The 16254-nt window shown below is 41.9% G+C and overlaps 1 protein-coding gene across 1 annotated transcript in view; it reads right to left on the minus strand.

The window, feature by feature from the left end:
- The window catches only part of LOC135104237 (calcium-activated chloride channel regulator 2-like), an 84103-nt gene that overhangs the window by 21472 nt on the left and 46377 nt on the right, over nucleotides 1–16254 (minus strand). The window contains exons 4-9 of the mRNA XM_064011405.1: nucleotides 5294–5419; nucleotides 4908–5054; nucleotides 2985–3212; nucleotides 2076–2381; nucleotides 1671–1853; nucleotides 1367–1487 (exon numbers count right to left, since the gene is read on the minus strand). Of these exons, the coding sequence (XP_063867475.1) occupies nucleotides 1367–1487; nucleotides 1671–1853; nucleotides 2076–2381; nucleotides 2985–3212; nucleotides 4908–5054; nucleotides 5294–5419 (1111 nt within the window). The remainder of the gene's footprint in view (nucleotides 1–1366; nucleotides 1488–1670; nucleotides 1854–2075; nucleotides 2382–2984; nucleotides 3213–4907; nucleotides 5055–5293; nucleotides 5420–16254) is intronic.

Genomic DNA, 16254 nt, shown 5'->3' on the forward strand with positions numbered 1-16254 from the left:
GTAATGATGATGATGGTGGCAATGATGGGAAAATGGAAAGAGCAGTTATTGAAAAGAACAAAAAAAATGAAGGTGAGAGGAGAGTTCAGCAGGTGAGAAGAAACTGAGGTGCTGGGCTGCTACAGGTGGACTTTCCTCTCTTCAGTACAACCTCTCCCAATAGACCACAAAGTTGATCATCACCATTTATCTATTCAGCAGCCTCCTTTTTACCCCCTGCTACTGCCGAGAGAATCTAGATTAAAAGCCTTCGCGATTACCCAAGAGTCTGAACCAATAGCGAGGAGGAGGAGAGAGGAACACACCTTCATTAAAGTGAAAGAGGAGGAGGAGGAGGAGGAGGAGGAAGAGGACGTGCCAGTGGTTCAGGTGGTGGTATTGGTCTAGCTGGCAGAGGCAATGCTTGGAATAGAAGCTTCGATACCCAGTAGTGACGCAGATGTTTGGTGTTATGTAGAGGGAGGGAAGGGAAGGTTAACTGGTGCATTAGTGTCAGGAAAGTTGATAAGGAAGTAATGATGATGGGAGTGGTAGTGGTGGTGGTAGTATGTAGTAGTAGTAGTAGTAGTAGTAGTAGTAGTAGTAGTAGTAGTAGTAGTAGTAGTAGTAATAGTTGTAGTAGTAGTAGCAGTAGCAGTAGCAGTAGCAGTAGAGTTGATAGTAGTGGTATTGGTATAAGGAAGTAATGATGATGGGAGTGGTGAGAGAAAGTATTATTAGTAGTTTGTAGCAGCAGTGATAGTAACAATAATAGAAGAAGTGGTAGCAGAGTTATGACTGTATTGGGAGGGAGGGGGTTGTTAAGTCGTGTAGAAGACAAAGCATCTGTTAGGGACCATATATGTTGACCTGATCAGCTGGTATTGCGCAACAAAGGTAATACCACAACACGAATGTCACACCTGCGCAAGGTCACGGATATTTTCTAGGTCTCTAACGAAACTAGCACCGTAAAAAGAGTAAATAAATAAATAAATAAATAAACTATAAATAAATTCATGACAATGTTCACTTACTGACTAAAAATAATCATATAAAAAAAAATGACAGTTGTTACAGGTCAACAAACTTCCACAGACCTGTTATATTATGGACGACGTTAGATATGGAGCAGAAAGGTTTCTTTGTAAAGATACCTTAATATTTCTACAAGACACACACGACAGCCCAAAGAAATGAAATACGATTACAAGGAAAATACATTGGACGTCTGGATCTTTTCCTCATTTTTCCTTCTCTTTCTCTTTCTTGGTCATATTTCAATCCCACATAAGCTTTTAACTGATGCGTAGCCAACACAGCATCCAAGTCTGAGAAAGCTTGGAAGTGATCTCAACAGGCAATAAATAACATGGGAGGGACTCACCGCCAGTACCCAGGTCCAGCAGGGGCACGTGGATCTCCGGGTACGTGCCGCCCGTTGCATTCGTGCCGAGCCGCTGCAGCTTCGCCTTCACAGCTGCGTCTATCACCGCTGCGCCGCGAAGCTGTGGGGTGATAGGGTCCCTTCTGAGTCTCAACCGTTAGACTCTCTCTCTCTCTCTCTCTCTCTCTCTCTCTCTCTCTCTCTCTCTCTCTCTCTCTCTCTCTCTCTCTTAGACGATAAAATGGTACATTTGAGAGTTTAACCAGACTAAAATATCCATCTTTGTTTTGTTTTTTTCTCTCACCTTGACTTCTCCATAAATAATAATGGGGCGGTGATCCTCCACGTCGATAACAGTCTGGGAGTCCTGATTGGTCCACACGCGCACCATCACGTCATTGTTGGCGCTGGGCAGTGACGTCACCTGGATGTGGAGCGCCTGGTGGGAGTCGGCTCGGTTCTCCACCTTGTAGAGCCACTCACCGCGCTGCAGGGGCAAACATAGAACATTGACTGCCTCGCTGCTGTGCTAAGTTTTCTGTATTATATGTCCATTGCAAATCAAATAAGGAGTTTGAGAATACATGATCCCATAACTGACAGCCCACTACGTTTTTTTCTCTCTCTCGAGCGTGACTTGTTTATTAGTGACAATTGATGCCATGCAGAAATAGAGTTTGGTACATCATTAACAAAAGAGCAAAATAACCTCAGCGTTGTGCAGATTAACGAAGATCATGTTGACGTCGCCGTCTTCTTCCTGCATGTTGACGGAGGCGAAGGTGGCGCCCGAGGGTGAGGTGAGGTGGATGGTGTTGCCCACGTGGTTCAGGTCGTAGTAGTAGACGGCGAAGCGAGCGTTGGCCGCCAGGGAGTCATCGAGGGAAAATGTCCCTGTGCTGAGGGACGCAATGCCTCCTTGGTAGGTGGCGCTGTGAATGAGCACGGGGGTGGTGGCCCCGCCCGCAGCGACGGCGGCGGTTAGAGCCTCCATGAGCGACACCAGCATGCTCACCTGGGGGCACGTTGAAGCAGGTTAATAATGTGTTAAATTTTGAGATTGAGAAGACAATATGAAACCAATGAACACGATCACATGACTGACACAAGAGTCATTAATGGCGGTAGTGAATTGACAAGGTCTTCAGTAATTTAAATGCATGTGATTCCTTATTCACTGCATCTCTACAGTCCATTAAATAGCCTTGCACTACCTCAGAATCCCCTCCACAAAGATAACAAGAAGGAGTACTTTCTCCTGACACCATTAATTTGTGGAGCAAATACGGAGCTTATCTTATCACATATATTTTCCTGCCAAACGACCCTCTCGTAGCTGCCTCATAAATTTCTACTAACCACTCTCTCAAAAGTGTCCAATGTTCCATAATTTATTGAGTGTGTGCCTCGCTCCCTGATGTATCACACATTCTCAACCACATGCAGTTTTAGTGGATATTTATTTCTGATTTAAGACGATTCTTTTCATTATGGATTATTTGTCTTAAATTTCTTCCTCCATTTTATACGTAGCGCCAAAGTTAAGAAATAACGCCTTCTGAAGTCTCCATTAGGGTAAAATATTTGCGCCACACCTCAGGTAGCTCAGGGTACTCACCTTGGAGTCATTCCCCACGCCCTCGTCCATCACGGTGAAGACGCGGCCCCCGGATTCCCTGGCTACGGGGACCAGGGCGTGCGGGGGAGCAGGCAAGCCAGGGCGCTCCGCAAGGGGGTACAGCACCAACTGGAGCCTCAGGCCGTACTTATGGACCAGACGACGCACATCTTCCACTTGTGCCTTCCGCCCCTTGCCGCCGCTCGTTAGCAGCACTATGTTGGCAGCCTGTGGGTGGACCGTCACGTGTTTCGCTCACATCCATGCAAATGTAACTGATATTAGTTTGCATTACTCTTACTTTATTTACCATTTCTAGGCCATGATCTGACCGCCTCCTGAGTGAGTCTGACTCTGTCATCTATTACATTAACATATAAAAAAAAAATTTGAAAACTTAGCCTCACAGAATATATATGTATATATATATATATATATATATATATATATATATATATATATATATATATATATATATATATATATATATATATATATATATATATATATATATGTGTACGTATAAAGAGAAAGAAAAATATAAGTTGATAAAAGTAACGGATTGTACAAAAAGCTGTGTGTGTGTGTGTGTGTGTGTGTGTGTGTGTGTGTGTGTGTGTGTGTGTGTGTGTGTGTGTGTGTGTGTGTGTGTGTGTGTGTGTGTGTGTGTGTGTGTGTGTGTGTGTGTGTGATCAGAGAACAAATGACATTTTTGGTGGCGGCGGTGGTGGAGGATGTGACCAGATGATCACAAACTAGATACAAAATAAAAAACGCTGGAGCCAGAGAAATAAACTTCAGCCATGTATTCTTACAAAGTTCTATGCAACACAATTTGTTTCCTGACCAAAGATTAAAAACAAACAAAAAATCTGTAGTTCCCTCTCAGCCGCCTCTTCACGCACAGACAAAGGTCCATCGGGCAAAGGCCCCGCGGCCACCAGGTCTGACCGTTGGGAATAATAAGTGACGGAGCTATGTCCACAAATTGGGCGTTCATCCCTCGACTACTGACCATTAGGCAGACAGGCCGAGCAGAACCCCGGGGGAGCCGCCACGCTCCGCCGCGACGTGGGGACTGCCGCTCCACCCCACTTTTGTTGTCTCCCCTCCCCCTTGACCTTCCACCCATCTCTCTCTCTCTCTCTTGCACACACACACACACACACACACACACACAAACACACACACACTCAGAGACTTTACTACATCTCAGCGTATAATGTATTTCCAGGATTATTGGCGTTACATGACATTGCTAAGCGCGCGCGCGCGCGCGCGTGTGTGTGTGTGTGTGTGTGTGTGTGTGTGTGTGTGTGTGTGTGTGTGTGTGTGTGTGTGTGTGTGTGTGTGTGTGTGTGTGTGTGTGTGTGTGTGTGTAAGCGCGTATACAATTCAGCCTCTGATATCCTGTGAGGCACCACTATTTACATAACTTCTCTTCAGTCATGTACTTCTGTTTGGACTGGCTGTGCTTATGGAGCGACACGCGCGGGTCATTGTTCCTTGTAAAAGTACACCTCCTTACTGTACCCATCCATGTCTGAAGAATCCACTCCCTTTACCTTGCACCTCTCAGACTTCACACTCTTCAGACAGTAAACAAAGACAACTACCGTGGACTTCACACATTCTCTCAAGACAGCAGTCAATCCACACTCTCGACCAGCACTAACGGAACACCTTTGCTTAACTCTCTTACAGTTATCTCAACAATTCACAGCACTAAAAGCAAGATATTAAATCTTTATAAGCATCTATAGGAAAGAAGGGGGATAAAAGAAGATTTTTCAGTTTTTAGCCAGAATAATGTTTGGAGGTGGGTGTAGATCTATAACAAATGTCTCAGAGTGGTTAAGGGTTAAGATGTGTCATAAAGCAGTGAAAGGGTTAATCCTCAGTGTGTACATAGTTTTTTCTTACTTGTGGCGAGGCTCCTCCTTCTTTGAGAACGTTGATGGCTCCCTTGATGCCGCAGGGGATGCAGGCTTGGCTCTCCCCTACGTTCGACGGGTTCCTCGGCAGCGACGACCCCACTCTCTCACGCAGGTCTGAGGTTGTCGACTCCAGCTGAAGTGAACACAAGCACGAGGAGTGAGAGAGATGATCAGTAGGCATCGGTGCAGCATTACTCTCTCTCTCTCTCTCTCTCTCTCTCTCTCTCTCTCTCTCTCTCTCTCTCTCTCTCTCTCTCTCTCTCTCTCTCTCTCTGTATATCTTCGGCAAAAAAGGAAAATAAAAAAATAAACGTACAGGGGAGGGATTAATGAGGATGTAGCGTGGTCTCACCAAGCATGAACACCACTCACCACTGTTGAGAGAGGAGCCGCTGCTTTATCCTTCGCGTTGAACACCACTACCGCCACTTCGGCACCGTTCGGCAGGTCGTACACCACCACACGACGCACCGCCTTCCGCACGAACTCCCAGCGACGCTGATGGAAGAAAAAAAAGAACGTTACTCTGATGGCAAGCATAATTGAGATGATGAATGTAAACACACGCAGGTCCTGCATGTGTTTGAAAATGTTCCTCTGAGGCACGGGAAGGAGTTAGTTTCATGTCGATTAGTGATTGTTAAAAGAAAAGTGTGAATGGAGAAGGCATATCGTTGGAATTACTTGGGGAGCATTACTGCTTTACTGTTTTGTTGTCAACTGATCATAACAGCAATATAACTACGTATGTAACCAAGACGCATAAAAACAAATTAATAATTTCATACTGACGGTAAATGTAATGACAGTTTCACTGCCAAGACCCAAACACGCCACTACAGCGATTCTTGTTTTAAACAGATTTAAAGGGATCTCGAAAAAAAATTATAACATTTTGAAACTAGACACACGTGGAAATACTAGAATGTTTGAAAAACAATAATATATAACACAAGGATGCAGTGAGGAGCGCGCAACTGTGTCGGCTTCGTCATGCCGTGAGCACCGGCCCGGGCGACAAAGCCAAAGGGTAAGCTGCCGCACGGAAGTAAGTTAATTATGCCAGATCAAAGGTGAGGTACACAGGTGCTCCAGCACGCGGCTTCACACTGAGAGGAACAAGCTACAAGCTAACCCTTGGGACTTCTCGGCCAAATTTAGTCCAGACCCTCCTTCCCCACTTGCTCAACGATCTTACCTCGCGCCTCCCTCTGTGTGTCTCCACTTGTGGCGAGCCAGGCTTTTGTGTTGCCGCCATGCAATTCTTGAATCACAAAGACAAGTATGGTGGCAACAGATGAAGTAAGACCGGGGACAGTGTGTGTGTGTGTGTGTGTGTGTGTGTGTGTGTGTGTGTGTGTGTGCGTGTGTGTGTGACGGAGTTGCTTTCACGGTTCGTCAGAATTAAGTTTCAGTCTACAAGCTCGAATCGCGCGCGACACAAGGAATAACAAGATCTTTTCTTAGATATGTTGATCAACGTCGATGCGTTTTACATTACAGGTATTACTGGAGCTGGATTCGAAACCCGCATGTGTTAAATTTTATTTTCAGCTTCTAAAATTCATCTTCAGTGTTTATGACTACATAAATCTGGAATCGCAATTATCATCACACATCTCTAGCTTACTATTTTTTATTCATAATTATTTCTGATTCACAATTAGTTGCGATGTATCATTTATACTCCGTAGCTAGGGATTTTTTTTTTTTTTATCTATTACCTATTAAATCTTAATTTGTGGCCTACCTCATAAAAAGCAAGATTCATCCATGACCACATATATAAGAGCGTATTATTTTCTTGTGTCATCTTAGTCTTAACAACACCACGTCCTTTCTCGCCTCTCAGGGAAGCAGTACAAAGAGCAACACTCGAGTGGCAGACATGGTTGCGGGGTGTAGCTCCCCACAAGGTGCCGACAGTAATCTCTTTATGTACCCTTTTACCTTACCCTTTGGCCTTCCTTTTGGTTCTTTCCGGCCACAAAGAGCCTCGATCAGCGGCTTTCTACCTTTACTGTTTTATATTTTTGACATCATGAACTCAGGTGGAATGTTGATATGTACTCTCTCAAGCTTGAAACAGTTCGATTAAAAAAAAGAGATAGAAAGGAATTCGTTCTCAAACAGAGTGGTAGATGAATGGAATGAACTCAGTAACCAAATTGTTAGTGTTGAGTCATTAGGGAGCTTTAAAAAAAGATCAGACAAATTTATGGGTGGGGATGAGAGGTGGAAATAGGTAGGTATGTTCCATACACGGACTGCCACGTGTAGGCCTCAGGGCTTTTTGCAGTTTTCCCATAGTTTATGTTCTCTCTCTCTCTCTCTCTCTCTCTCTCTCTCTCTCTCTCTCTCTCTCTCTCTCTCTCTCTCTCTCTCTCTCTCTCAACACGTACAATTCCGTAAATCAGAATGAAATAAGGAAAAGAGTCTCTCATAAAATCTCAAAACTGCCAATCTCTTCACTCCAGCTGATCAAGAGAGTTAGTCTTCTATTGAGCACTTTTACACTAACTACTCCAGCTAACATGACCAGCCAGAGGATAAGCGATAAACAGTAACTTCTTTTTATATCTACATTTACGGAACGGAAACTAAACGTGACAAGAGCAAGGCTTATGTGTGTTTTCTAATGTTCGGTTTTCGTTTACTCTTACTCTAAAGCTTCGTTAGAAAATTTCAGTGCTTTATGACTTTTAATATCCACATGAAACATTTCACACCAGAGTTCCAATGCTGCCACTCAGTTAACGAGCAAAAGTGGACTCCATAATTATCTGCTTCTCATCCAGCTACGTAAAGTAAGGGGAAGTACAGATCGGGCTAAGACTGTATCGTATTCTATCATAGGTATTTGTGATTTTACATAACTGTCATGTTTTTTTTTTTTTTTTTTTTTTGCGAATTGAATTTAATCAGAAACTATTAATATTTCTCTTCATGCTAATATCACAGGAAACATGTCCTATTTACTGTTACTTTTTAATCTTTTTTTTTTTCACCCATTGCACATATACACGATTATAAAACGATAATAAAACCTTTTCATTTATATCATCTTATTCCAGCTTTTCTTTCTTATTTCTCTACACTTTTCTGTTTTTTTTTTTTTTTTTTTTTTTCTGATCACAACCTCACCAGTATTCTACGCTACTTTTCCTGTGTGGCGCGGCTCCCCTCTCCCCGAGGTACAGGTGCTACGGCCATTAAACCTCCACTAATTGGGTGGTTCCGGGATTTTTTTTCTGATTCTCATTAACAAATATTTCCCAGGTACACAATCCTTTTATCCGTACTAAGCATGTTACGGATACGTGTGTTCCTCTGATGTGCCAGAAAACCTTGGGTATGTGCACGCGGATGTAAACAACCACACACACACACACACACACACACACACACACACACACACACACACACACACACACACACACAGACAGACAGACAGACAGACAGACAGACAGACAGACAGACAGACAGACAGACAGACAGACACACACACACACACACACACACACACACACACACACACACACACACACACACACACACACTAATTGCAAATTCTAGAAAAGGTCTGAAAGAAAGAAAGAGACTGATTATTCGTTTGTTCTTTCTTCATTCGCTTATTTTCGATCGGGTAACATATTACACACCGTAATAAGATCCAGTACATTGATCTTCTTCCCCGTTTTCGTTTTTCATTACACTCTAAAGGCTCATGTTATCGCATCGCATCATATCCTATTTCAAGATTATTCTGAAGACAACATGATATATTTTTCCTATAATAATTTCTACTGTATTATCTCATTTACATTATTTAGTTTGAGTGCTATATTTATTACATTGACATTAAAACTATTCCTCCATATTTTTTTCTCCCCATGCTATTAATCAATTTTCCATTTCCTTCCTGTCGTTCCCTCACTGCACCAGCCCGCAACCGATGTTCTTCTTTAAAGGCGGCGAGTAGTGGAATTCTACGCGTTCTGCTGCGTCACCCGTTACTTTGATTCATCAGGAGAGTTTGAAATGCACACACTGTTGTCCCGCTCAGCCACAAGCTCATAACTCGAGAAATATTACGTACTTATAAATCTAAATAAAGCATATGGCAAGATCAGTAGTCTTCCTTGGATTTCAGAATGATGAATAATCTCGTGGATCTATCTATACTGAGAGCAGCATTGCTCGTCTTACTGGCTATTGCAGTATTGCACAAACCTTTATGAATAATGGTTACTTCAACAGCGTGCAATATTACGTAAGGCGTATCTTTCATGAAGGTAGATTTTGTCTGAAGCTTGCTTTGATTAAGTACGGTTCTCGTGACAGAAATGTTGCATGGATTTTCAGTTGTCTTTTGTTAACCGATTTCTTTATTTTTATCTTTCTTCTTCCTAATTTTGTTTTCTTCTATTCTTCTTTTATTTCTTTTATTTCTTCTTTTCTTCTTTTACACGATGTATTACTTGATGTAGGGTCACCATACAGTTGCCTAAGTATTAAGGCCAAACAGAGATGTGAATGTCATATATAGAAACCGAGTTATGGACTAATGAAGTGTAGTCCGGGGATGTGACAGGTGAAGATACTCGTAGTTGCCAGATACTTTGTTTTTCTTTATCTGAAAATACTACATTACAACTTTGAATAGTTGTACCTCCTTTTATACCATCTTTTTCTCATATGGTGAGAGAAACTTTGTCTGGTGCATTAATGTTTACCAGGGGAAGCTAAACACTATCATTATCTCTCCTTCGGACATCGTCAAAACCCGCCTTGTCAGAACTGCTAGACGTCTTTTCTTCATCTAATATCACATACATCAGGCAGCGTGCAGCTTGTCTCAAGGGAGGACGGCACCCTGTAATTTCCTACACTTTCGGCACGCTTAATTTATTCAGCACTTGCATATGTTCATGGTTAATTTTTATTTGTATTAACACTTTACCCATTAATTAATAAGTTTATTTACCTTTCTCTCTCTCTCCTCTCTCTCTCCTCTCTCTCTCTCTCTCTCTCCTCTCTCTCTCTCTCTCTCTCTCTCTCTCTCTCTCTGTCTATCTACCTCACTTACTATCTCATATGAAAGTCTAATTCTTGCTTTTCATATTTTCAATTTTGCAAAATTATATTAATGAGACAAAAACAACAAAAAAAAGTTCGTATTTGGTCTTCTTGTTTTTGGTAATGATTTATTTATTTTAGCCAATCATTTTACATTTTCATTTTATTCTTACGTCAACTGTAAAAGTAGAAACGTCAGAACAGTTTGACAGGTGATGATAGTATGCACTATTATCATGACGAAGAGTACAGCCTCATATGCTCTGAATGTCTCGATTTAATGTGTAAGTAAGTCATGTAAGTAATATGCAAGTAAGTCTTTCCACATAACTTAGTAACATAAAACAGACACCTTTCCTTCCGAGTCTTCTGTGACTTGATATTCGAATATGTTTTCTCCCATTAAGTTTTATAACAACTCACTTTTATGTCTTTAAACACATTTTGATGGGAGGACATTTAACTCTCTCTCTCTCTCTCTCCTCTCTCTCTCTCTCTCTCTCTCTCCTCTCTCTCTCTCTCTCTCTCTCTCTCTCTCTCTCTCTCTCTCTCTCTCTCTCTCTCTCTCATGGTTAAATACACCACAATAAAAATGATAAAGAGTTGTCATATAATTTTACATACAGCGACACACAACAAGTTTCCTTCGCTATCAAGTCACATAATTATAGGAAGAAGGCAATTCAATACGTTCCCTCCTGGCCGAGCACCGTCCGTCCCGCTCAGCTGCGTCGGGTGTTGGCAAAACTTTAATTCTAGTGTGATTAACAAATACTCAATCCTCTGCGCTCCGTCCACCGACTACACCCGGTCCAGCCTCCTCATAAAGTGCATCGAACTGAAGATGATGAAATGTTTATAAGTATATACAGTAAAGTAAAATTTCCATATGTTAATTTTGCAAGTGGAATGCGTCTAATTGTGAAGGCATGGAGTGCGAGTGAATGTTCTTGTAATAAAAGTAATGGAAATACAAAAAAAAAAGTCTATTTATGTATTGGTGTATGGGAAAAATGTATAATATCTAGAAGCTACTTAAATCAGTGGGTAAATCTCTCTCTCTCTCTCTCTCTCTCTCTCTCTCTCTCTCTCTCTCTCTCTCTCTCTCTCTCTCTCTCTCTCTCTCTCTCTCTCTCTCTCTCTCTCTCTCTCTCGTGGTGGCAGTATCCCAACACTGTAAACTCTAAACTGGTCCGTTACTTTGGTAAATTTGGAATCCACGAAGACAGAACTACAGAATTATCATTATTTAATTTCATTTCCCACATAGTTTGGGTGATAGTCCACCTAGTTTAAGCAGAGAAGTCCCTGTAGCCTGAATTTCTATGTAAATTTATGTAAAATACTCTCTCTCTCTCTCTCTCTCTCTCTCTCTCTCTCTCTCTCTCTCTCTCTCTCTCTCTCTCTCTCTCTCTCTCTCTCTCTCTCTCTCTCTCCAACAGCTACGGCTCCAGGCTACTTTTGCCTCACTTCAGTAACGTGATCCAAAAAGTAATTTTACATAAAATTGCAAATGCACTTTTCGAGTCGTGGGGCTTTTCCTATCAGAGAGTGTATGAATGTATATATATTTTACTCCCCATAGGTACTCCAGTATTCCCCATGCATAATTTCTCTTTCAACGCTGCACTGAAACTGAAAGCTTTCTTTTTTCGTTACTGAGAGAGTAGGGCACACAGCATCATTAATGTATAAAGGCAGATCACCAAAGCCGTTCACTATCTATGCATAAACGAAATGGGTTTATCACTACACTGCTGCTGTTATGCAGAAAAGGAGTAACAAACAGTGATTTTATGTCATGATCTAAGAAGTAACGCTATGGAGATAGATTAGTTTGTATTTAGTGACGATGAACCATTGAGCCATCACCGTAGTGGAATCATCATCTCTAGTATTACAATGAGAACTGATTCTGTACAGTTAGCAAGCCGCTGGGTCAGAGGTGGTGGTGTTCTTAGATTCTACTCTTGTTACCTGTTGTGGTTATCATTAGCATGGCCCTTAGACACAGTACGTATGTTTCTTTCTCGTCTCCACTCCCTGGGCATTCAGTTTGATGCCCTGGCTCAGTGTGAGGTGAGGTGCCTGGCCGGGAAGGAGTTCATGGATATAACGAGGAAGAAAATTATAATGGATATGATCTAATTTATGAACGTCATAACGGCGCTATAATCTTTTAACACAGCATTTGCATTTAATAACAGGGCTGTTAAAAGAAATATGACATTATGAATGGCTGACAGCAGCTTAGCACGCAACATGGCGTCACACTCCACCATCAATATCTCGCAGCCCAATGAAGGTGACAACGAGAGAGAGAGAGAGAGAGAGAGAGAGAGAGAGAGAGAGAGAGAGAGAGAGAGAGAGAGAGAGAGAGAGAGAGAGAGAGAGAAATCACAGGTGGCAGAGACTACGTATGCTCAGGTGGAGCGCTCCAAGACTACTTATTCCCCCTCCAGCATCCCCACCAGCATCACCACCATGATATGCTCACCACTTGCACTGATACCACCACCACCACCACCACCACCACCATCACCGTCACCACCACCTTCATCTTGCTCTCTCTCACCACCACCACCATAATCATTTCACATTCCACCTTCACCACCACCATTATCACTTCTCCCGCCACCACCACCACCACCAGTGTACTCGTACTTCGCCTTCCACCCCACTTGCAGCACCACAATCACAATAACATTCCGTAATATGACGATTAAAATCAGTTCAATATCCAGCGCCATTAACGGTAACATCATCACTAATGGCGGTGCATTCACACTGCCATCGTTCCCTCGCTCCTCCTCCTGCTCCTTCCTGCTCCCTCCTCCTCCTCCTCCTCCTCCTCCTTCTCCTCTCCCCGAGACATCAGCGGTCCCCTAGAGACACACAGCGGGATGTGAGAACGCGTCCTTTCATAATCACGTCGCCTCGCATCTCTAAGAATTCCCCGCACCACCAAGTACGAGAACCTGTTAATGAATACTGGCAAGGCGGGCCCGAACTGATCTACGGAGCGACACAAGCTTCCCTTAGGGTCTCAGAGTAGGAAGATCACCCCTCAATATTTTTCTCCGTTTATATTTCCCGACAGCTGTACGTCCATTTAGAAGTGACAGGGAGAGAAATTAGAAGGATTACTGGAGCCCTGAGGTGTGTGTGTGTGTGTGCAGGGGAATGTGTATACGTGAGAGAGAGAGAGAGAGAGAGAGAGAGAGAGAGAGAGAGAGAGAGAGAGAGAGAGAGAGAGAGAGAGAGAGAGAGAGAGAGAGAGAGAGAGAGAGAAAGAGGAGTGTGTACTCCCATCCACGCCCACCCCACACCCATACCCACACATGTGATCCTTCTCCCCTCACCTCTCCCTCTCACTCCCTTCCTGCCGGTAAGTTAATCCCGTGTGAATGCTAAATGGACATAGGGCAAAAGCGGGAAGTATTTATTTATTTATTTATTTTATTTTTTTACTGTAGTCGTTTTTACCATATTGTTGTGCTTGTCTCAACGTTTCAACTGTTTTTGTTTGTTGTCTCAGTGGTTTGTGTTTAAAGTTTTAGCAGTGCTTTCCTGTGTTCTCTATTAGCGCCGTTAAACATTAAAGCTTCTTCCCTGCAACCAAGCGCGTCTTTCTCTCAACCCCCCCCCCCCACCTCCCATGATGGTTACGAATTAGTAACAACACACATACAGATAGCAGACGTTAGTTCACGGAGTGGCATCAGCAATTACGTACACCCTCTCACAGAACGAGTTTAAAATGCTTTATATCACAGCATCCTTTGAGTGTCAGTTTGTTTTTCTCCTCGATCGATGCGGCGAATCTAAAACATAACGTTATCTCGACTCAGAGCACACATGAATATTCTTCCTTTCATACCACTGTAACATCCAAGGAATTTATACACAATATTGCTACGGATCAGCGGACAAGAAATGTTTACTTTTTCCCTCTACTCATTTTTTGGCGAGCATTCAAATACCGGTAGCAAGCCATCGCAGGGAAGGCAAAATACTGCATAAATTAAACTTCCCGAGACCAGCCAGGCGAGGGATTATATTTCAAGGGGTGAGTGCAGGTGAACTTAGCCGCTTATTGCTGCCGACTTGCCGGGACGCTGGGGCAGGAGGATCGAGGCTCAACTTTCAAGAACGAGTTTCGCCTTATTCTCATTCAAGGAGGAGGTCGTGGCGGGTATTAAGTTCCTGCTTCCTATAGTATCATCTTGAAAATCTCGAGAGGCAGACTCCGCAAATAGGCGCCTTCGTACATATTCCTTTTTCTTTTGCACCAAATCGTGGTAAGAGGAATTATTTTTTTGTGCTGGATTTTCAACTCTTTCTGTTTTGTCTTGACCACTTTTAATGATTTTTGTGGAAGTTACTTGGGTTGTTTAGTGTTATTCATAATTCTGATAATTGTTTGACAGAGATTGTAGGATAAAAAAAAACACTCATAAGAGCATAAACCAATCATATTTGCAACCCAAGCTGTTTAAAATATACGGAACCTTGATGTATGAGAAATGGTTGACGTAAGATACCTAACTTAGCCATACCCGTGCTCTCACTGTATACTTTTCCCGTGAACTTTATGCTCAGTTCCTAAGAGAAGTTATACGCCAAGTGTATGCAGCTGAATATCTCACAGGACACATGGCTTTAATATTGGCTTTATACGTAAGTAAAACTAATGGACAGTGATCAGTACGCTTGTATATCATATTCAGTGATTATTGTTTTTGATCCAGTCATTATTGTGTCATGAAATAAATAATGTCATATTCAAAAGTCGAGTTGCTTGCATTCACTTCCACTGTGTTTTGTTTTTCCCCTCAACCTTAAGTCCTCTCATCTGCTAAAAGTCCATCAATAGGAATGTTTTCATTAGACGAGTGTCAGCAGATTAGAAGGGTGCGGATGAGCAAAATGCTAAACACAGTGGAGGTGAGTGTGGCAGCTTGAATGACTACTGCCCATGACTGTAAGTATAGAGATGCCAGTTGATTTAGCCCTTAGACTAATCTGGCTTCAGTTTAACGTAACTGTGTACTGTACGTCTACATAACATTTTGAAAGATCGCACTCACGCAGCAAAAAGTGTTATAGCAAGATTAATAAATTAATTATTAATAGATTAATAACATATTTTTAGCACTTGTAATTACATTTCAAAGTCCAGAGAAACTTTAGTGATATCCCAATAATTACTAGCGTCTCCTTTATTATCTTGTTTAATTTCTATACGACATGAAAGCAGTCCATTGCCTAAGGTTACTAAGTCAAGTAACAAAAGCCATTAGGGGTAAGAAGACTGAAGCAGCACACGCGTACTTCATGACAAAACTAAACCAACGAAATGATTTTATTGGAAGTAAATTTTTCGGGAACATTCATACGACCTTTCTTTTCCTTCCATTTTCACATACGTACTGTTCTTTCATATCAACACAAACGCCGTCCACACACGCTGCGCAACGGACGGTAATGGACATTCTAAAGCGTAGAATCAAGCGTCAGCATCACATGCGCCGCCGCATTATCATAATATAATACTATGAAGGCAACAGGGGAGGCGGTGTGCTCGGCAGAATAGCCATTAAGCTCAGTAATACAAAGATTGAATGACACAGCTGAGTATGATGCCATACATATAGGGGGACATTATTATTATTATTATTATTATTATTATTATTATTATTATTATTATTATTATTATCATTATTATTGTTATTATTATTATTATCATTACTACTATTACTACTACTATTACCACTACTACTACTATTACTACTACTACTACTACTATTGTTAATACTAATGCTGCTGATATTGTCACTACTACGGTAATTATTATTGTTATTATTATCATCATTATTACCTTTATCACTACTATCATTATCAACATCATACTGTTTTTACTATACCTATTATTACTATAACCAGCACGATTAAATAAAAAAATATATTGGTAGAGAGAGAGAGAGAGAGAGAGAGAGAGAGAGAGAGAGAGAGAGAGAGAGAGTAGATATATGCCTAGTATCAGAAGTACACGTAGCACAGAGTGCCGCCGCCAGGACTTCCACACACAAAGCACTAAGATATTGGGTTTCCTGGGAAACTCTCAGAAAATAAAAATCAGCAGAATACCTTACGATAAGCTTGAAATAATTGGTACAGAAAAAGAATGGAAGAAACAAGAATCCTACCTCCCCCCACCTCTCTCTCTCTCTCTCTCTCTGTTTCTCTCTCAT

This window comes from Scylla paramamosain, chromosome 1 (genome assembly GCF_035594125.1).
Source record: "Scylla paramamosain isolate STU-SP2022 chromosome 1, ASM3559412v1, whole genome shotgun sequence".
NCBI lineage: Eukaryota > Metazoa > Arthropoda > Malacostraca > Decapoda > Portunidae > Scylla > Scylla paramamosain.